Source organism: Balaenoptera ricei, chromosome 16 (assembly GCF_028023285.1).
Source record: "Balaenoptera ricei isolate mBalRic1 chromosome 16, mBalRic1.hap2, whole genome shotgun sequence".
NCBI lineage: Eukaryota > Metazoa > Chordata > Mammalia > Artiodactyla > Balaenopteridae > Balaenoptera > Balaenoptera ricei.
The window spans coordinates 113164357-113187814 of NC_082654.1; the positions used below are offsets into that span (position 1 = coordinate 113164357).

The window sequence follows — 23458 nt, forward strand, 5'->3', positions numbered from 1 at the left end:
CCTCAAGTAAATATTATCATCCATCTTATTACAATTTTACAGAAGAGAATCAGTAAGATTGCATAATTCCCCAAGGAAGCGCAGCTTGAATAATGTGAGTCAGGAATCACAGCTGAGCCTGCCTGATTCCTAAACCAGGCCCATGCCACCTTTAGTTTTAGGGCTGTAGATTAATTCCAGATCAACCCATTGATGGCAGTGAGGCTTCAAATTAGTGCCAGGCTTGATTTTTGGTGGCTCTAGGACTAGATGAGTCCAAGTCTGGACATTCAAAGGTCTTCTGTACCTGAGGCTTGGCAGACATGGGCACACACGGATGGGCAATCTGATTGAGACCTCAACTTCAGAACTCAATTTTATAAAGATCCTTTGCTTTCCCAGCTAACTAAATGCTCTTTATGTAGGAAATCACTTTTCCCAAGATGGTGGCCAACTGTTGCCGTTTTCTCTGTTACTTCTGTCGTATAAGTAGGCAGAATCAGAAAGCAATGTTCGATCATCTTAGTTATTTACTGGAAAACAGCAGTGTTGGTCTTGGTAAGTAAATGTATGACTTTCATTTAATCTTTAAGATAAAAGGGATTTACATATTGGATTTTAAAATTAAACTTTAATGTAAATTAAGTTGGATTAGTGCAATACGTATTGCATTTAGAAATTCAATTCTAAGTGAAAGTTTTTTTTTACATGGAATTCATAGTTGCAGCGCAATTCAGGTTTTGTTTCATCTTTGTTTCAATGAACAGCCTCACCGGCTATGAGAGGTTCAACGCCACTGGACGTGGCAGCAGCCTCGGTGATGGATAATAATGAACTAGCCTTAGCTTTGCGGGAGCCAGATCTGGAAAAGGTAAACAGCATCCCTGCCCCGTGTGTTTGTGTGAATTACACTTGTTCATAGTGGTTCCTCAAGATATTTAAGTGTAATTATACTATAGTTATTATAATTATAATATACTATGTATTATAAATATGTTACACTTATATGTAATATTATAAGTTATAAAGAACAAGAAATTTGAGAGAAGGTATTTTCTCTGATCACATGCATTTTTCTTTGGAAAGAGAATCCACTTACTCTATATTCTTTTGCGTTTTTGTCCTTTCCTGGTAATCTGCTGTCACTTTTGCTTTAATCATACAGTTTAGATTTCTTAAAAGAAATTGTTTTAACATCTTATATATACAATTTATATCACAGAAGTTTGCATATTACAGTGCAAGGTATCATTGATATACTGAAAGCCATGCATATTAGGCCACATACATGTTTACCAAAATATGGATAGATTTCCCCCATGTTTTAATTGCAGTTGCATTCTAAGTGGTCTTCCTGATCCCTCCCTTGCAGCCAGAGTGAGTCTCTTGAAAGGATCATATTAATCCTCTGCCCAGAACTCTCGAAAGACTTCCTGTCTCACTTTGAGCATACACTTAGAGGCATTGTAATAGCTCCATCCAATCAGTCTTAGTTCATTTCCTGCAATTCTCCAGTTCTCTCTTTTTGCTCCAGCCATGCTGGACCCCTTGCTGTCACTGGAACTTGCTAGGTGTGCTCGTGCCCTAGGGCCTTTGCCCTTGCTGTTCCCTCCATCTGCAATATTCTTCTGCCAGACGTCCTCATGGCTCTTTTCCAGACATCCCTGCCAGTCATTGCTCCAAAGTCACCTTCTTTTCAATTCTTCCATGTCCGTGCTATAGTTTAAATATTTATGGTTTAAAATTACACTTTAATATAAATATATTTTACTAAAATCTGTATATTTATGTATTTTTTCAAAATCTACTCCTTACCATAATGTAAGGCCAGTGAGTACAGGGCATTTTTCCCTCTGCTACTCATTGCTTTTTCCCAGTCTTAGCATTGGCACTGGGTAGGTGCTCAATGCATAGCTGTTGAAAGCATGAAAAAGTGAACTCTTCCCCAAATCCTTCTGACATGCCAGTCAAGCGTCATGAAGCTTTGCATCTCTAAATAACCTCTGGAGAATTTTCTCCCGTATATAATTTGAAATGTTTTTATCTACACACTGATAAAATAGCTAGTATTTTTAAAAAGTAGACAATGCTGAACACTGAGTAGGCTTTGGAGCAACTGGAACGCTCATCTACTGCTGTTGGGATGAAAAATGGTTAAGTCAGTTGGAAAGCAGTTTGGCATTATTTTTAATAAGTTAAACATACCTAACATAAATATGCACCTAGCCTTTCCACTCCTAAGTAGTTACTCAATAGTAATACAAATATATGTCCACACAGAGATGTGTACGTGGATGTTGATAATGGCTTTATTCATCTGAGCCCAAAACTGGAGACAGCTCACCAAACAACTGGTGAATGGATAAACAACACTGGGGTATTTCCATAAGTAGCGAGATGCCATGATTAGGCTACAAAAAGGAATGAGGGACTGACATGTACTCCAGCATGAATGAATCTCAAAGTCGTTATTCTGAGTGAAATAAGCCAGGCTCAGAAATACCCATAATGGATGACTGCATGTATCAGTGTCCTAGAACATGTAAGCTAGTTTGTAGTGGCAGAAAGCCACTTGGTCCTTGGTCCTTCTCAGGACCAAGGCTTGTAGGGACGGATGGTCTGCAAAAGACACGGGGACCTGAGGAGCTCTACATCTTGATTGTGGGTTCTTACAGATGGATAAATCTCTCAAAGATCATTGAATTTATACTTTAAATAGATGAATTTATTGTACATAAATTATACCTCAATAAGGATGATGTAAAATATTTTTAGCTGTATTATTTATTTATTTTTAAGCCTGGCTTGGCTTGTGACTGAGCTGGGTGTAGCTTACTTTGTTTGATGAGTTGCTCCTCCAACCATCTGCTACCATTGATAGTGACTTCTTTAGGGATTCCTTTTTTTTTTTCTTTTTAGGGATTTCTTTTAAAACTGGTTCTGTTATGAAATCTTATATAGAGAACCAACATTCACATAAGATAGAATATTTTAAAAGGCCAAGCTAAGCAGAAATTTTAATGTGTTAAGTTTAACAAAACAGAAAGGTTGGTAGTATTATCCCAAACTTAATAGACAGTGAAACCGTGGTTCAAGATGATACACTAAGTTCTAATGCAGGTCAGATGTGAACCCAACGATATTTGACTCTGAGCTTAGTTTTCTCCACTTCTCTAGGTGTCCTCTCACACACACCCCTTCCCCCATTAAACTGATATTTTATTTTGGAAATAAATTCACTTTTTTAAAATATCATCGTATCTCAGATGGATCTTTCACTATCTCAGATGGATTCAGGTTTTACACCAGGCCAGAGGCCATTAGGCATTTTTGAAGTTTATCAAATATTATGACTCTTGTAGGTAAAAGTCTCAAATGATATGAAATTTAGGAATATTTTTCTTTCATAGAGTTCATTCATAAACATTTTTACTGTGATAGCACTTTGTTACAGTTTGTCAGTATTTCTTAATTCTAAGGTTTTACTAAAGGGGGTTCATATAGACGGTCATGAGATTAAAAAGAACTTTCAAAAATGCATTCGTTTTAAACCATCCCTTGATAATAACATTTACCATGTCTAGTGCAAGCTTCTAATGAGTATCTCACCCAAGGGGTAACGTTTTTGCTTATCATCTTGTTTTTGCAGGTAGTGCGATATTTGGCTGGTTGTGGACTGCAAAGTTGTCAGATGCTGGTGTCAAAGGGTTATCCAGACATTGGGTGGAATCCAGTTGAAGGAGAGAGATATCTTGACTTTCTCAGATTTGCTGTCTTCTGTAATGGTAGGATGAATCTCTTAGGGTCTTTTATGGTCATTATTAAAACTGCATAAAAAATAGATGTATAAAATAATGAGGCATCCCAGCATTTTCATGAAGGAAGTAGATAGTAGTAAAGAAATTGAATATTTTATAATCAGTAGGCTTTTTCACAGTAATAATTTATTTTGTAATATTTATTTTGATCGTGATGCTGGGCTTTCATTATTAAATAAAAATTTTTAGGCACTTACATTCTTGCTGTTTTTATAATTAGACTCTAATAATAGCTAGGATCATGATTTCACTTCCTATAACAAATTAACAAAAATGAATAGTTTATACCTCCATCATGCTTTTCTTTACTTGGAAAATTTTAAGTGCAAGAAAAGAAATTTACTGAGTCTTATGGACAGAACACTAGTAATTTGGATTCAACTTTGGCTCTACTGCTACCTTATTAGGTTTTAGTTATTTTTCTCTAAATATAAGCAGATTAGTATAACATTGTTTGCTCAGAACTTCCATGTAGTCAATGTTTGCTTACTCCTGTTCCCCGTTTGATCTTAGGGGAAAGCGTGGAGGAGAATGCAAATGTCGTGGTGAGATTGCTCATCCGGAGGCCTGAGTGTTTCGGTCCTGCCTTGAGGGGGGAAGGTGGGAATGGTCTGCTCGCAGCCATGGAAGAAGCCATAAAAATAGCTGAGGATCCTTCTCGAGATGGTCCCTCACCAACTAGTGGATCCAGCAAAACCCCGTAGGTCGAATATACACACTCCTAAGATTAAATGATACTACTTGACTTTTAATTTTACAAAATATAATTTGCGTTCTCTTAATTGCAGTATAATTCTCTGGTACTCCGGATTTCTTCCCTTGAAAATGAAATGTGTTTTGAGAAAAGGGATGGAATTTGCTGCTGGAATAGGGTGAACTAACAAAGAGGGACCTCAGGAAGATTGTATGGATTTAGTCGAAAAAAACTTAGGTTGTAGGAGGAGATGTATTTTGTGAATTTTCTCAGGGCTCTAGGGAGTAGTGAGTTCTTACAAATGATGGCAGGTGAGCCTTTGAAATTAGAATAGAGTTTACTGGGAGGTTACCTGGAACTAATTTTCATGATAATAGTAAGAGAGAAAGAGACCTTTAGCAAGAGGATGGGGACTTAACTAAACTGGTGTGTTGGCAGAGAAAAGGGGATGTTGTCACTTTGAGGAGTAAAATGCTTTATTAAGGTCTTGGTGACCGGGAAGGCAGTGACTACCTTACATTTCTCCATAGTCTTTGTTGTTAATACTTGATTCCAGCAATAAATTCATCCAGGCGTGTTGCTTCCTTTTTTTTCTTTTTTTTTTTTTTTTTTTGGCCGCATCACGCGGCGTGCAGGATCTAGTTCCCCGACCAGGGATCGAACGCATGTCCCCTGCAGTGGAAGCGTGGAGTCTTAACCACTGGGCCGCCAGGGAAGCCCCAGCTTCCTATGTTTTTAATCTGTGGAGCTGAGTGTCCTGCTAGGGGGCCATGTAACCACACTGCTAGCACCACTGGTAAAGATATAACATAGGGCTTATTGGAGGCAATTTTCCAAGCAAAGAGGTAGTCCTGCAAACCCTGGTTCTCCCACTTAGAGACCTGGCGTAAATATTCCATCGACAGCAAGGCCAGGATTCCAGGCTGGGAGCACTCAAAAAGCAAGTTACATATTTATCAGTTAGCTGTTGAGGAACTAGGAATCCCTTAGTTTTTCCAACAAGTAGAAAATATACCAAGAGATTGCTGGTCGAGTACCACCTGAGCGGGTGTGCACCTGAGGACCTTGGGAACAGCATTGCTTGCAAGGAACAATATTGTCAACAGGCCTTGCTGTTACTCTGCTGAGTCCAGCTGAGGCAGCTTTCGGCCAGGCCACTAAACGAGGAATGACATGATCTTCCAGGGCCATCCAAATTTGTCTCTCATCAACGAGATGATGAAGTATTTATGTTTTTCATGTTGTATTACTTGGGAGTGAGTGGGTGGGGCAGAGTAAAGAGAGAGGTGAGTAAATGAAATCACGTTTATGAAGTACTCTGGGCAAATCACCGTACTGGGTGCCTTGTATATGTCATCTTATCTTTGTCACCCTTTCTCTAAATGTATGCTGTTGACAAAAGTAAACTTACCAAGTTCTTCAGTCAATTATTTTCTGTCAGTATCTTGCCTGCCAGTAGAAATGAGCAGAATCCATCAAATTAATAATTCCTCTTTTTTTTTCCATTTTGAAGGAATCTTAATATTAAAGTTCCCACAGATGCATTCTTGGTGATAGAATCTCAAATCTTGTCTTTAACCCATTTTTATTTTCCTTTTTGAAATGTCAAGCTGTATATTAAACACATATGTGAAAAGTGTCAGAAGAGGCAGAATTAATTACCATACTGGTCCCTTTCCTCTGAGAAGTATGTAATAAATCTGAAACGTCATTTTATTATCTCTTTTGCTTTTCTTTCTGTTTCTTTTGAAAAATCCACGAAAGTGATACAGAAGAGGAGGAAGATGATACCATCCACATGGGGAATGCCATCATGACATTTTATGCAGCTTTGATTGACCTCTTAGGACGCTGTGCTCCTGAAATGCATGTAAGTGCCATGGGGTCCAAGAACAAAAATCCTGGCTTATTCCTCTTTGTTAAGACATCCATCACTGGCAAAAACCACAGAAGTATCCAAAACCAGCAATCTTCACGCTCCATTAAAAATAATCGCTGCAGCCTCATTGCTGAACAAGTGTTTGTTTAGTTGGAAATATCTTCTTGGTTACAGAAATTAGTGATGAGATTTCATTACGAGTCATTAATACAATAGTCAGTTACTAATATATCTCTAAAACTCATATAAGCCTCCCCACACTTTAAGAAGGAAAGAACTTATTTTTCCTATACAGTGTCCTTTCCGGTTTTAGTGCATGCAGAAAGCACCACTCCTATCAAGGGTTGTTTCCTTGCTATATAATATTTATTCCTTTTGAAGGAGCTGCTACGTGCTGGCCACTGGTTTAAGGGAAAGTGGGGCCGGGAGCAGGTCAGGGGAAAGGAAAGAGCTATGTAGACCCTATTGATTAGTGTTTTCATAAACTTTTTGACCAAAAGGTAATTGAAGTTTGTGGAATGATACTTACTTTTACTTTGTAATGCATTCTCCTATTTTCTACTTTATTCTAATCTATTCTGTTTTCTTCCATTATATTAATTAAAAAATGCTAGCCGGGGCCCATAAAATTAGCTTCATGATCTGTTGATGGGAAACAGCCAGAGTCTGAAGCACATTGACCAGTCCTGGGGAAGAAAGCAAATACACTTCCAACTGCTCTGAGCATGAAGCCAAAGTGACTGTTATAACACTTCACCTTTCTCCCTACCCTTCGAATCTATGTCTTTTTTTGAGGGGGGGTGGTGTGGGGAGCGGGGTTTGATTGTTTGTTTTTGTCTCTTTCTCTCACACCCATAGGTTAAAACTTTCTTGCTTTCTGGATGTAATCTTTTGTTGTGAACAGAGAGGAATTGCAGGATGTAAGAATATTAGAATGTTAGAAAACCTGGAGTTTGATTTTTTGTAACGACTTAACTTGTTGTCAATGAGATTTTCATTATAGTAAATGGGAATAGACTATCAAAAATTTGTGTGCTGGAAGGTCATTGCAGAGAAAAAACTTTATGCTCACAATATTCATTCTTTTCCTGTTAAAGTGGAAGATCAAAGGAAACATGAGAGAAATTATGCTAATAAATAGAAGATTTTTGTTCTATTATATTAAAGGGAAAAACAACCAAGTGACTTAATAAGGGACTAACCTTGGCACTTCAGAAATTTATTCACTTTCAACAACCATTAATTGAGGACTTCCTGGGTGTCAGAAATTGTGGTTGTGTTTCACACTCTGTGGTGAAGGAACAGATGCGTTCCCTGGCATTGGAAGCTTCCAGTCTGTTGCAGAGACGGGCTGAGATCCTTGACTATGTCAGGTCCATGATCTTCATAGATACTTCATTAGCCAGTGAAGGTCTAAAACACCTGTTAGGATCCACGTTCACCATTTTCCCCAACATTATAAACCCATCCTTGGGAGAAATCAGGGTAGAATATAGGTGGATATACAATTACATTTTTATCACAAAACAAAAAAGGCTAAACCAGCCTAAATATTAGTATATGTTCAGAACCTAAAGATAATAATTTTTCCCTTAGTATTATTGCTCATGTTATGGATAGATATTTATATGTAATTTTGGGAGGTAAGCATTCACAGACTTATCAGTCTTAAAATACTTTAATACCCCAGAGAGGATAAAAACTATTATTCTAATGGATATACCTGTTGGCCTAGACTGCAGTATGTGACTCAGTGTGTGCTGAAGTCAATGAAAATTGTGTGGCAAGTAAATATCTGTCTGTAAGCCTGAAACAGCACTTTCTGAGAGAGTTTCAACTTTATTATTTATTTTTAATTAAAAAAATTTTTAATTAAAGTATAGTTGATTTACAATATTATATTAGTTTCAGGTGTACAACATAGTAATTCAGTATTGTTGTAGGTTATACTCTGTTTAAAGTTATAAAATATTGGCTGAATTCCCTGTGCTGTACAATATAACCTTGTATCTTATTTATGTATACATAATAGTTTATATCTCTTCATTCCCTACCCCTGTCTTGCCCCTCCCCCCTTCCCTCTCCCCATTGGTATCCACTAGTTTGTTTTCTGTAACTGTGGGTCTGTTTCTGTTTTGTTATATTTGTTCATTTGTTTTATCTTTTAGATTCCACATATAAGTGATCATGTACAGTATTTGTATTTCTCTGACTTATTTCACTAAGGATAATACCCTCCAGGTCTACCCATTTTGTTGCAAATGGCAAAATTTCATTCTTTTTTATGGCTGAGTAGTATTCTGTTGTGTGTGTGTCTATCTATCTATATCTATATTTATATAGATATAGATAGATATAGATATAGATAGACACACACACCACATCTTTATCCATTCTTCTGTTGATGGACACTTAGGGTGCTATATCTAGGCAATTCTGCTATGAACATTTGGGTACATATATGTTTTCGAATTAGTGTTTCTGTTTTCTTTGGATATATACCCAAGAGTGGAATTGCTGAATCATAGACTGGTTCTATTATTAAAGAGGTCTAACTTTATATGTATATATAATTAACAGAAAATTATTTTAGACTTGGATTCCCATTCTTCCAATTTTCTAGATAGAATTAGAACATTGATTTCACAAAGTTATTCTTTGTTCCTTTATTTTTCTGCCTGTAGTTGATTCATGCTGCTAAGGGAGAAGCCATCAGAATCAGGTCTATTTTGAGATCCCTGATTCCACTGGGAGATTTGGTGGGAGTAATCAGCATTGCTTTTCAGATGCCAACGATAGCCAAAGGTAAGGTGAATTTCCATTCTTTGTAATTCAGTAGGACATGGATGGTGTGATGTTTTCAATAAGATCATCAGTACCCACGGTTTCTTTCCCTGCAGCATAGTTACACTACATAAGTTTCTTTTAAAAAATGAACTACATCTGTATCATTCTTCTAGATTCCGCATATATGTGTTAATATACAATATTTGTTTTTCTCTTTCCGACTTCACTCTGTATGACAGACTCTAGATCCATCCACATCTCTACAAATGACCCAATTTCATTCCTTTTTAGGGCTGAGTAATATTCCACTGTATATATGTTAACACATATATGTGAAATCTAGAAAAATGATACAGATGAACCAATTTGCAGGGCAGGAATAGAGATGCAGATGTAGAAAACGGATGTGTGGACATAGAGGGATGAATTGGGAGATTAGGATTGACATATATACACTACCATGTGTAAAAAAGATAGCTAGTGGGAGCCCGCTGTATAGCACAGGGAGCTCAGCTTGGTGCTCTGTGGTGACCTAGAGTGGTGGGATGGAGGGGTGGTGCGAGGGAGGTCCAAGAGGAAGGGGATATATGTATACATATAGGTGATGCACTTCATCATACAGCAGAAACTAACATAACATTGTAAAGCAACGATACCCCAATTAAAAATATATATTTTTTATAAAATACTTTCTACATGCATTGTTTTTAAACAGCTGTTCCCAAAGAGATTTTAATTCTTTTTCAGGTGACATTTCAGTTTCCAGAAAAGGGAAATAAGCATCTCAATTGTTTTATCTAATGTCTCTCCTAGAGTTCTTTGGTCCCCTATTCTTCTCTTTCTTGACAGCAACACCTTAATTCACTCTTTTTGATAGTTTTCGTGGTCACTTGCTTATAATGTTTTTTTTCTAAAACAATGGTCATAGGTTTTGACTTAGCGATTTAAAAATTGCCACTGTGTTGAAAGAAGTGCTCTTTTCAAGACTGAGGAGAACATTTTGGAAAGATTTGTTTCTCCCCGTTTTAACTCAACGTTTATTGTTCTTTTACAACATGCCATTTTTGGTTTAGAACTGCTTGTGATTAGTTTTCCAATGTTAACTCAAAAGCATGTAAAATAAAGTCAACAGACTCTCCATGTAAACGCCCAGAAGCTGTGATTCCTTACAGCCCTGCTCGTGTTGGGTTGGGAGGAGATGGGAGGGCCCAGCTCAGGAAGGATGGAGTGAGGAGCCGATGCTTTACTGTGGAGGTGGTGATAGGACCCCGGTTCTCCCCCACGCTGAGCCCCTGCACTAGCCCAGACTACAACAGAAATGGCACATGGCCTGGGCCCAAGGCCCAATTCCCTGTTGGTAATTCACTCTCTGCCTCCCGTAAAAAAATTTAAGCAGTTACTGAAGGCACCTAAAAGATATGTTAGGTCCCAAATTATACTTAATTCTCCCTTTTTCCAATGGCAGTTTTGCTCTGTTTTCCAGACTTTATTGGATATTGTTACATATATCATTTTTATACAAGCTTCTGATTTTAGAACGAAAACATAATTAGATAGGAAGGACACGTGATGACCCTTTTCTTTCATGAATTATGCCCAGAGAAGATTAGCTGTCAGTACCTCAAGTCTAGAATGAGGGGACCACTGTGTAATGGCAAGCGGTCTACCCTACTTGCCGGCCGTATTGTTAGGAAGTAAAGTTTTGTGTTTGCTAACCTTACATACCCACATCTTCAGGTGACACAAACAGCCATGATAACTGAATACTCATTCTAAATTTAGGGAAAGCTGGACCTTAAAAATTGTCCCCTAGCTTTTTGTCTTCCCCATTTTAGGCAGTTTCTTTTTCTTGTGTATAAACAGACTCTCCTCATTTACCTTCTTTTCACCTTACTTCTAACTCGTGTTCATTTACTTAGCTAAAATATCTTGTCTTTCCCCTACATTCTGAGCCACAAAATTGACACTCTCAGGAAAGAAGATAAGAATAATACCAGTGACACACAGATTAGGGAATAAAGAAATGCTAGCCTTTACGGTTAAAATCAGTAATAACAAAGAACCAAAAACAAGGACTGTAAGAGTGTCCAGATGTCCCTTTCAGAATTGCCCCAAAAGTCTCAATGTACCTCCTTTGCCTCCAGTTATCTGTCTTTACTAGCCTTTAAGATTTTCCAAGTTAGTTTCTTTCCTGTCCTATTTAGTTGGGTTATAGTAACGTTATGACTTTTTTGTCATAAATATGCAGTATATTGTCTACTTTAGGATTTAAAGGATTTTTTGTGAACTATCACAGTCACACTGAAAGCTAATTTTTAAAACACCATCTACTGGTCATTGTTAAATTGATGCTTTTTTTTTTTTCAGCTTCTTTCTTTTTATGGAGAATGTAGACAGAAACTTGTATGTTTTTATTTTTCTGTGGTATGCATTAAATCAACTTTAAAAACTCAAACCATCAATATTTCTTCTTAGGTTTCAATGACAAGTCAGTTGGTTCTTTAAGCATCACCAGCTATTGTTGATAATTCCTATTATATGTTCTGTATTTAGTATGTGAAGTTGGTCTCTAAACATTAGTACCCTGCCCCTCAGTATTAGCTAAGGCCTTTCTCATACATTTTTTTCCTAGGCCATGAGTTTTATTTTTAATTTTTATTTTATATTGGAGTATAGTTGATTTATAATGTTGTGTTAGTTTCAGATGTACAGCAAAGTGAATCAGTTATACATATACATATATCTATTCTTTTTGAGATTCTTTTTCCAATTAGGTTATTAAAGAGTATTGAGTAGAGTTCCCTGTGCTATACAGTAGATCCTTGTTGATTATCTAGTTTATATATAGTAGTGTGTGTATGTCAGTCCCAACCTCCTAATTTATCCCTCCCCCCACCACCTTTCCCCTTTGGTAACCATAAGTTTGTTTTCTAAGTCTGTGAGTCTGTTTTCTGTTTTGTAAATAAGTTCATTTGTATCATTTTTTAGATTCCACATATAAGTGATATCATATGACATTTGTCTCTCTCTGTCTGACTTACTTCACTTAGTATGATCATCTCTAGGTCCATCCATGTTGCTGCAAATGGTATTATTTCATTCTTTTTTATGGCTGACTAATATTCCATTGTACATATGTACCACATCTTTATCCATTCCTCTGTCGGTGGACATTTAGGTTGCTTCCATGTCTTGGCTGTTGTAAATAGTGCTGCAATGAACACAGGGGTGCATGTATCTTTTCGAATTATGGTTTTCTCTGGATATATGCCCAGGAGGGGGATTGCTGGATCATATGGTAGCTCTATTTTTAGTTTTTTAAGGAACCTCTATACTGTTCTCCATAGTGGCTGCACCAATTTACATTCCCACCAACAGTGTAGCAGGGTTCCCTTTTCTCCACACCTCTCCAGCATTTGCTGTTTCTAGACTTTTTGATGAGGGCCATTCTGATGGGTCTCATACATTTTTATTATACTTATCCTAGACCTAGAGGGTAGCCCCAAATGATAATGAAAGAAAGAGGAGTTTAGAAAAATTAAGGGGCAATATCTAATCTCAAAAGTAGATATTCTTTTCCTGCAGCTCTTGGTTCAGACAGGTTTGGGCAGATTGTCTGAGGTAGTAATTTTAGGTGGATGAATGATGCAGGCAGCAGCGGGTAAAGCCAGTGCAGCTGGCCCTCCTTGTGCCAGTTCATTCTCCAGGAGTCTGAGCGGAGGCAGTTCATCAGCTCTATTGTCCCCAGTGTGTCTGAGGAGACGGAGAACATAAAGCAGCAGCCAATCCATGAGTCTTCATTCCCAGGCAGCTGGAGCTGTAGCATTCCTTAAAATGAATGTCCACCTGAATGAGTGTTTAAAAAACAGATCTTATTTCAAGATCAATGAGTTGCTTATCATTTCCTTAGGCACAGCTTTCTGTTAGAAGAATAGAATCCTATAACTATAAATTACCTATAATGTGATTTTTTTTTTAGGAGAATGGAACTGGAATTTCATGTAGATTTTTAATCAAAAATTAGAGCATGCTGATTTAACCTAAGGATTAAATTACCTCGGGTTGGATTTTAAATCCAATTTTACTTAGTTTAAATCTAACTTTGCCAATGACTTAGATGTGCAATTTTGGACAAGTTATTTAACTTCCCTAAAAGTCGGTTTTTATCTTGTGTTAAAGGAAGATAATAGTACCACCTTCATAGTGCACACGTGAAAATTGTATGAAAGTGTGTCTGGAACATTCCTAACATAATACCTGACAACAGCACAAATGACAAGCATTGTTATTCTTATTATTGTAATTACAGGAAGGAAGGTATTAGGTGTATTAGTTATTATTAATTATAAGGAATGGAAGTGATTTGGTACTAGTCTTCAGTCTAATTTCCTTTAAAGCATTGTTATTTGTTCATTTTCATGATTCAAATATCAAATTCATTCATTGACTGTGAATGAAAACAAAAACTTTGTGACTGTGTTCTTTCAGGATGGGTATGGTCATGAATCATCTTTCCCTGGGTCCTTCTTTCTCCAACATTGCATCAGTAATAAAGATTCTGTGATAGTATTTGCAGAGTCTTATAGTGTGTGGTCAGCAGCAATGTGGCATAATTATCACATGGTCTAACAGAAAACAAGTTTGTTCTCCGGTATTTTCAGTGGGCACGTAATTCCCTAATTCTTCATATCAGTGATCCCCTCTATGAATCTACAGAGTTATACTAAGGAATTCGCTCCTCTATATAGGCATCAAGCACTGACTGTTGATAGAGAAAATAATATGGCTCTCAAATATGTTTTAAATGTTATTAAATGCTATTATGATTAATGAAACACCTTTCATTTGAAAGTCAGACTCGTTCCTGGAGTTTTGTTCATTATTCTGTAATTGTCTAAGCCATAAATATGTAAATGATGTAAATGTACCATGATTATCACATAGGGTACATGAACTTTATTAATGTTTTATTAAGTTTTCAAGAGGTTCTTGTATTGAAAAGAATGCAAACCTTGCTTTACATTTTAGCTTTATGATATTTACTCTCAGTTTTACAGTTTGGATTTTGGGTGCCATTTTGTTTCCTTCTTGGTATCTGGCATAATGCTATGTCCTAATCATACACATAGTTAACAAGTGGATGCCCAAACAACATTTAAATGACCATGGATTTACATTGCACTGCCATATTGCCTCAGCTAAGTCCCAGCCCTTGCTTGAGGGTAGTAGAGGAACAGAAAACCATTCACCGGATAACTTTATTTAAAACACCAGCAGGCTGGAAAGTAGCCATTTGTAATCTATTTCATTAACAACAATGTGTCACCTTCTCTTTTTTAGATGGGAATGTGGTGGAGCCTGACATGTCTGCGGGGTTTTGCCCAGATCACAAGGCAGCCATGGTTTTGTTCCTTGACAGGGTCTATGGAATTGAGGTTCAAGATTTCCTCCTCCATCTTCTCGAGGTTGGCTTTCTGCCAGATCTGCGGGCTGCTGCTTCTTTAGATACGGTAATGATCTGAGCAAATGACTTCTGCAACTTTTAACTCTTCAATCTCTGCCATATGATATTCTTTCATAGATATATTCATTCATTCATTGTCACCAAATGGTTATTGAGTGCCTATTATATTTTTAGGCAAGCATAGGGTAAACAGAAAACAAAATAGACTATATCCTCAAGGAATTCACTAAATAGTGGAGAAAATGGACAACCTGAAGAGTAAGATAAGAATTCTGATCAGGTGCAATGGAAGACAATAGAAAGTTTATATAACCCTGATTTGGGAGGTCACAGTGGCTCCTGTTCACTTCGAAGTCAACATAAATAATTATGCATCTCAACAAAAGCAGTTAAAGTATTGAGAAGGTTTAGTGGACATTGCTGAGTCGTGCCAATTACAGTATCATCCTGGTGTCTTCATTTATTAATGTACATAAAGGTTCAAATCTGTCCTGTGAATCCAGTGGCCAGTATTGAGAATCTGCCATTATCAGTGTAAGTGTTCTACTATTTGAAACATTGTAAAATAAGCTGAAACTCTAAATGTTATTCTAGTAGCTATAATAAAACCTCCTATTATTCTCAATTAAATGAGTCTTTTTGATATCAGAGGAAATCAGATCTTGAGTTGGCAATAGTGAAAGCTGTGAGAGGAGAATCACAAAAATGAAACTGAATTTTTTTGTTCTGTTTTGGTTGTGTTCATGTGAAATTCTGAACCTAAGTAGTATAGTTGATAACATGGTAGGACAATCAGCCTTTGGTTATTGATGCTGGTGGACATGAACAGAAATATAATTAATACTCATATATAGAATTCAGAAAGAATTTATGTATTTGAGATCTACTATGAGAATAAACTTTCTCTTACCTCTCCTAGTAAAGGGAAGCAGTCACATTCTTTGATATCATTAGTGTCTTTATCTTTCATCCATCCTACCCTTGATATTTTATTTAAAAATTTTTTTTTTAATTTAATTAATTAATTTATTTATTTTTGGCTGCGTTGGGTCTTCGTTGCTGTGCGCGGGCTTTCTCTAGTTGTGGCTAGTGGGTGTGACTCTTCATTGTGGTTTGCGGGCTTCTCATTGTGTTGTCTTCTCTTGTTGCAGAGCAGGGGCTTCACTAGTTGTGGTGCACAGGCTTAGTTGCTCCGTGGAATGTGGGATCTTCCCGGACCAGGGCTCAAACCCGTTTTCCCCTGCATTGGCAGGTGGATTCTTAACCACTGTGCCACCAGGGAAGCCCCCAATATTTTATTTTAGAACATGAACCTCTGGGGCCTTTTGAAGCGATAGATATTACTTCATTCATTTTTATCTATTTATGAGCAATTGAAAATTGATTGTTTTTAGTGATAAAAAAGCATATGAACCACAGGTAAATCTATAACAGAGGAATCCATTTCCATATTACGTACTTTTGTCGTTTTCTAGGTAATGAAAGTACACGTCAACTTGTGGATCCCTTTGAAAGTTGTCTCCTGCCCAACACAAATGACTGTCTCCTCTCCAATTCCTTTCTAGGCTGCTTTGAGCGCTACAGACATGGCCCTGGCCCTCAATCGGTACCTTTGCACGGCCGTGTTGCCTTTGTTAACAAGATGTGCTCCTCTTTTTGCTGGCACTGAGCACCATGCTTCCCTCATTGACTCATTACTTCACACCGTGTACAGACTTTCTAAGGGCTGCTCACTTACCAAAGCTCAACGAGATTCCATAGAAGTGTGTTTACTCTCTATTTGTGGGTAAGTGGGCAATGAAGTCTATACCAAGTTTCTTCTTCTTTAAGAAAGAGAATATAGTCTCTGGCCCTTGACAGATTCTTTTGAATATTGTCAACAATTTCTGGACCATAAAATTAATTCATTTTATGTGCTGGGGTATGAGTCTTACCAGAGTGCCCTTGCTCCTGATCAAGTTCAGGAGTGTATCTCCAAGACTTTCTCAGTATCTAGCCATTGGATACGGTGTTGGACCAATGATGCTATTCTGGATGTTGGCGTGTGAGGTGTCACCGGCCACGTTAGTGTAATATTAATAGATTCTCCCCTTTTCACTGTGTGATGGTTTTAACTCCTCTTCCAGAAGAGAAGAGAAAACAGAGACTTATTAAAGATAAAAAATATATGTAGTATAATATTAAAGTATGACCTATTGTGACAGTGATGAAGACAGACTATTTCCTCCAGCCTGGAAAGCCGCTTCCTATAGATAGAAGTGTTTGAAGGTCTTACTCTGAAAACCAGAAGCATATCTTCTCTTTTTGAGGTTCTGACAGTCAAAGTGACAATTTCTCAGGCCTCTAGCTAGGGTAATGGTTTCTTTCTGATGGACGGGAGCTCTTGGAGGTGAAAGCTTGCAGCCTGCCCAGTACATCGGTAAAGGAAAGGTTTTCACTCATAGTGGAACGAGTGTATGGGTGTAGGAGCCAGATGGGACTGAGGGAGGTTAAAAAAAGAAAAAAAAAAAAAAAAAGATTAGTTCATAATCTAATTTTAGTTCCCTGACCCCAAAATTCTGTGAAATGGAATCAAAATATCTATCTCACTGATTTTTTCTAAATATTAAATGAGATGAAGCACTCAGGATGGCCGACACAGTAAATGGTCACTGTGTGTTAGTTTTCTTTCCCTTTCTCCTCTGGCAAAATTTCGGTCTCAGTCTTTTTCTCTTCCTCTTGCTCCTACACTCCCTCCTCTTTTTGCTTCCTATCTAGTCACTGAAGACCCTTCCCACTCACTGGAGTGAGGGAAGAAGCATTTACTAAATTAGTAGCAACAGTGGGGTCTGCAGTTGTGAGTGGTAGGAAGGGAAGGAGCAGAAGAGGAACGTCTCCTGTAGCAAATAAGGGTTGGTCTTGAGATCAGGGAGCTAGAGATGAGTTGGAAATGGAACTTTTTACAAAAGTATGTAACTATTAGTTAACCTTTGGATTAGGAACACCTAAAATTAACATCATCTGAAGAGTGGTGTAGGTACAGTTTCTTGGCATGTATAATCTAGTCTAGTGAATTATCTACTTAGTTTAGACATTATTAAATGTTCATTATTAAAATTAGCTTTGTTCCACCAGCCAACTGAGACCTTCTATGATGCAGCACTTACTCAGAAGATTAGTATTTGATGTCCCATTATTAAATGAACATGCAAAGATGCCTCTTAAGGTAAGTACAGGAAGTGTTTGTAGTTATTTGATTACTGGGTCCTCTGGCTTTGTTTCCTATTACAATATGTATATCTCTCAGATACATCATGTTTGATCTTTGATGCTGGAAAATTTCTTCCAGTTATTGAAATGGGCATGTAAGTTATAGATACGTGTACCTCAACCTAAAATAAACAAGTAATAAAAGACCAGAGAAATCCTAAGATTGGTTTACTGTAAATCAAGGGAAATAGAAATCAATGGAAAGAAAATGGGCCACAAGAAAAAAGAGGAGCCAAGATATTCTTAGGCTGGAAAACATGGTAATAGGCCTGGCCTAAAGTATTAGCAACCTCAAGGCATAAAGAATAGGTTTTAAAAACAACATTTTCTAAGCTGGTAGTCAAATGACAGTTTCCAAATATCATTTCATAAGGATCAAATATAATCTTTATGTATATGCAGTTACAGTTTGTCACAGTAAAGTCCCTGACATTTTTGCTTCCCAGCTTTATTATTCTGTTCATGAATGATCAAGTCTCATTCTGTCTTATTGACTTGGGAATATTTTCTTGTCATGTAATATACCAATCCTGGCTCACGATTAAGGTATTAGGTGTGTACCAATGTGTGATCTAGTGGCATGGTCTGTGCATGGAGGTCACTGTCCTGTAGTGGACTTTTTATAGGTGACCACTCTGCTCTGCCACCTGGTAAACATCATTTCTTCCTCATGGCCACCCAGTAATTGCGCTGTGAAAAGAGGTTTAAGATAAAAATAAGCTGCTATTTTTTTCAGCTGCTCTTACACTAAACACACCTAGATATTTAACAGAAACAATCTTTCTCTACAAAAAGTGATTTTGGTTTAATAAATCTAGAGAAATTGATGAATTATGTAAAGTAAATTATATCCTTGCTGAAAATCCTGTTTTTTTACAGTTTTTATCATTTGCTTGTCATGCAAAATTTTCTTGATACAAATGAGCTGGAAAATACCTGAAAAAAGATACAGTATCACTTTATGTAATAAAACTCTTTTGCATTATAGATATTTGCCTGTTACTCTAAGCAAATTGGATCTCAATATTTCATCATTTGAGATTCCTAAATTGTGTGTGTGTGTGTGTGTGTGTGTGTGTGTGTGTGTGTATGTGTGTGTGTGATTCTTAACTGTGAGGGAGACTAAATGAGAAGAAATATTTATACAGTAAGAGACCTAGTTAGCTTTAATAAGAGTAACGCTCAATTTATTTTCCTCCTTAGCTATAGGAAAGAGGGTCCAAAAATTTACAGTTTATTCAAAAAATAATTTTATTTTAATTATTATTAATAATAATTTTATTAATTTGGCAAAGAGTTGTGAATATTTTTCGGTTTATGTATCCAGAATAAATGATCCAAAGAGCTACCGAATAATTGAAAAATTCCATCCATGTCTTTGAACTTCTAGTTTAGTCCCACAAAATATTTGTAGGTTAAAAACTTAAGAAGCAACATAGACCCTCAGTAAGAAAATAAATTACATCCAAAACCACCGAAGAACTACAGATAAAGAAATTACGGAAGTAGGACAGTTTGGGGAGTTTACTTAGAGATGTCGGTTCTGAAGCAAATCGTAGTGTAATGATTCAGGGTAGTTAGAGAGGAAGCACAAATATTCAGAGGTATTGTCCCTTGAGAATGCACATTTTAGGTGCTGTATCCTCTGGGTCACTGTGACATCAATCCCTCTGTTACATGCATGGATTCCAGGAGATAACAAGTCATAAAATTGTAAGTAAATGATAGCAACTAAAGTAGAACTCAGAGGTACACAGATAACCAAACAACCTCCTAAATAATTCTGTTCAAGATAATTTGTGAAATTGGTCATTTGGTCTTCATCCTGTGCTCAGTGTTAAATTTAAGGAGACATCCTATATAAGATCATAGTGTTCTCCAAAAGAATTCACATGGGATTGAGCAGTTCCATATCAGTTGGCCTTATTACATGGCATTAGAATGCCATTTGGGAGGAAATGGAAAATATATACCATGTGTATTTTAGCTCAGTGCTTAGAATTGTTTTCCCACCTAGCTGCTGACAAATCATTATGAAAGATGCTGGAAATACTACTGCCTGCCTGGAGGGTGGGGAAACTTTGGAGCTGCCTCAGAAGAAGAACTTCATTTATCAAGAAAGTTGTTCTGGGGCATTTTTGATGCCCTGTCTCAAAAGGTAATTGCGGTTTTATTTGTATGATAAAACAACTGAAAAGCCATAGGATCTTGGTAAGATAGTATTCTTAGTGGAATAGTGGAATGCTGTCTTTGCTCATCAAGACCTGGCATAGTTTTATTTTTTCTCTTCATTTATAACAAATGTTGAGAATGCAATTTATATTAACTTTTCATAATCATGGTGGTAACATGTTTCTTGTGATCATAACATTTTCTGACTTTAAAATGGCCAAGCATTTTAGGAAATTATGCACATGGGTTGATCAGTTTCTGGTACATTTGGACTTCTTTGGACTCAAACCCTCCCTAGTCAGTCACCTCCCCAATCTTATAAAGCCTGAAGAAATCCTGTCAAATATAAAAATATAAAATATTAAATCTCATAAAATTATAATATTCCAGTGGCCTTACTGACTTTTCCCACTTTGCTGCTATGGAGGTTTAAGTACTCAGTGCTTTATGTATGTGACATTCCCTTATAGTTGCCATATTTATAATGAATAGTTCATATACTTTCAGAAGACTGGAGTGTGTTATTTAGAGGAAAATCAGAACAACATGCTTCGTATGCTTATGCTTAAATTATTAATCAAAATCAGTTTGAATTCCCAAAGAGACATTATCAGATGACTGGAATAGTATAACCAGGAGTTTACTGTATAATAAGGGAAGTTTATCTGTGATTACATTTGGTAGCTACAACTCAATGGTTTTTCTTGCTGAATTGCCTTGGGTAAACCCGGAGCCCTTTTGAAATAATATGTAGAAGGTATTTTGAGAAGAATTTACAACTTTAATTTAAAATTGAACATTTAAAGTGAGATAACTTTTAAAATGAATAAACAACAATGTCCTACTGTATAGCCCAGGGAACTATATTCAGTCTCCTGGGATAAAGCAAAATGGAAAAGAATATTTTCTTAAAAAAAGAATGTCTAGATGTGTATAACTGAGTCACTTTGCTGTACAGCAGAGATTAACACAACATTATAAATCAACTACACTTCAATTTTAAAATTTTTTAATAATAAATACAGGAATTACTATTTTTGATTTTTAAAAAATCTACAAATACAAATTTAACTAATTATGTAATTAATATACAAATACCTCTCCCCAGAAATTTTGATTATGCATATCTCCTATAGAATTTCTTTCTCAATTCAGAATTTCATTTTTCATACCTTTGTGATGTAGTACAGACCAGTTAAAATTTCTTACTCTCTGGAATCTTATACTTTGGGTATTTCTCATGTCTAGTCTTTATAATGTGGTGCAGCAGTAGTCCTCATTAACTGAAATTATGTTTATGTTGTAAAGACACGTTATACATGTAGCATATTCAGGTTCACTTCATTTCCGATATTGGAGAATAAACGTTTAGAGAAGCACAGATTTTATTCCTTTTATGCGGTACAAAGCTTCAGTCATCTCATCTTATGGGATGTCAGGCTATAGTTTCCATTTTCTAGAGAACGAATCCTTTGGGGAGTTGAGCCAGCCCGAGGTAATTCAGATTTTCTCTTACAGCATCATGTCAGCCGCAGTGATCATGTTGACAGCTTTTGCTCAATAGTAATGGGGTATTTATTTTTTGGTCCTCCATCTCTTCCCAGAAATATGAACAAGAACTTTTCAAACTGGCACTGCCTTGCCTGAGTGCAGTTGCGGGAGCTTTGCCTCCAGACTACATGGAGTCAAATTATGTCAGTATGATGGAAAAACAGTCATCAATGGATTCTGAAGGGAACTTTAACCCACAACCTGTTGATACCTCAAAGTATGGACTCTTTCTATTGCAGCAGATTTTTATTGTAAATGATGTGTGAAGTCTGAAATTGAATAAGGTACTAAAGTGAACTTTCTCTCATCCATGCCCCCTTTGAATTGGTATCCTTTTACTAGGGGTCCCTCTACTTGATGAAATGATAGTAGTAATAATAATGGTTATACAAATATCAGAAGTAGATAAGATACACCTTCTAAGAGATACACTCTTAATATCATCAGGATTCTCTGTACATAACCACATGGCAATATCTATGATAATGAGAATCAAGAAAGTATATCAGTTATATTTTTTAGTTGAAATTCTACCCTAAATGTTTATTAATAATTGAAGCCAACTTCTGTGCAGAGTCTTTGATTCAGGGTGCTCCCAGCATGCATTGCAAAGCTCTTTCTGTGAGCTACGGGGGATCACTTCATCATCACTACATCTCAGCCAGGCCTAGGGTTAGCAGCTTATGTTCAGCCTCATAAAGCACAGCGTGAGAGTGAAGGGAATATCAAATGAGAATATTTCTGGAAAATTTAGCATGGATTGAGAATGCGGTGTGACAACGTTCACCACAGATAAAATATTACTTATCATTAGGAAAGCTCTTCCATGTACCTACTTGCGTAAATTGCCCTACAGATAGGATGTTTGGGTACGTCAGGTGTTCGGAGTCTCAGCGTTTTTGTTGTTGTTACTGTCTTTAAGTAGGACCATGGTTTTCCATTTGCAAGGAGGCTGCTCTTCCTGCCACATTATCTAACCCATTCCGTGGGACTCAGCAAGATCAGTATTAGCAAGGTAGTCACTCGGTTGTTACCATCCGCAGCATCTGAATTTGCTTGGGAGTTCAACTTTCACGTCTCTGGCTGGCCCCTCAGCTGGTTTAGCTCCCATAACCAGATCCACATTTCAAGCCAGGTGGTATGCCATTAGTTTGATAATGCCTTAAATTTGCATGTTTGGTATTTGATAACAGTCCTGTGAGAAAAGACTCTACCCCCGCCCCCCCCCCCGCCCCCCCAGTATTTGGCTTATGTGATTGATCCTTTGTATCTCTTCTAAAGTAAGTAAACCGAAATATCACATGTTCACATTCCTACTTGGGTAAGTTTGTGGTTTGTTAACATACAATGTAATCTAGGATTTTAAAATAACATTAGAACAGTGTTGTGGCTTTGGTGTTGATTAATTAAATCCAATGAATGAATAAGTGTTGGGCATGTATATTAATTTACCTCGGCTAGCCCCCTTGGGGACCTCTTAACAGACTAGGGTTGCAGAGTGATAGCAATAATTTCTACATCCTTGTGATTTTTTTTACATATTGTTTTTTAAGTATGTGTATGTCATAAAGTTCAATTACTAACTGATAACATTGCTAGAAAAGAACAGTAAACCATCTCATTATACTAGGTTTTACTTATAATTCTATTCTCAAAGTTAGTTGCGTTAGTAAGTTATTTTTTCCATTCATAGATATATTTGATAGTCCCAAGTCTTACATTTACCATCAGACTAGGTCTTCAATTGCATGGACTCCACGTCTGTTTGAGGGATTAAATATTTATTTAAGCGTGGAAGAAATCAAGAAGAAATGTTATCAAAATCGTAAAGCATGAATTGGTTAATTACTTTTCCCTATAGTTCA

The 23458-nt window shown here is 36.8% G+C and overlaps 1 protein-coding gene across 1 annotated transcript in view; it reads left to right on the forward strand.

Annotated features, from left to right (window-relative positions):
• The window catches only part of RYR2 (ryanodine receptor 2), a 772975-nt gene that overhangs the window by 569485 nt on the left and 180032 nt on the right, over positions 1–23458 (forward strand). Inside the window, exons 43-53 of the mRNA XM_059899659.1 lie at positions 405–537; positions 747–850; positions 3629–3764; positions 4311–4497; positions 6256–6361; positions 9055–9175; positions 14498–14667; positions 16187–16407; positions 17736–17826; positions 19888–20028; positions 21647–21810. Coding sequence (XP_059755642.1) covers positions 405–537; positions 747–850; positions 3629–3764; positions 4311–4497; positions 6256–6361; positions 9055–9175; positions 14498–14667; positions 16187–16407; positions 17736–17826; positions 19888–20028; positions 21647–21810 — 1574 coding nt within the window. The remainder of the gene's footprint in view (positions 1–404; positions 538–746; positions 851–3628; positions 3765–4310; positions 4498–6255; positions 6362–9054; positions 9176–14497; positions 14668–16186; positions 16408–17735; positions 17827–19887; positions 20029–21646; positions 21811–23458) is intronic.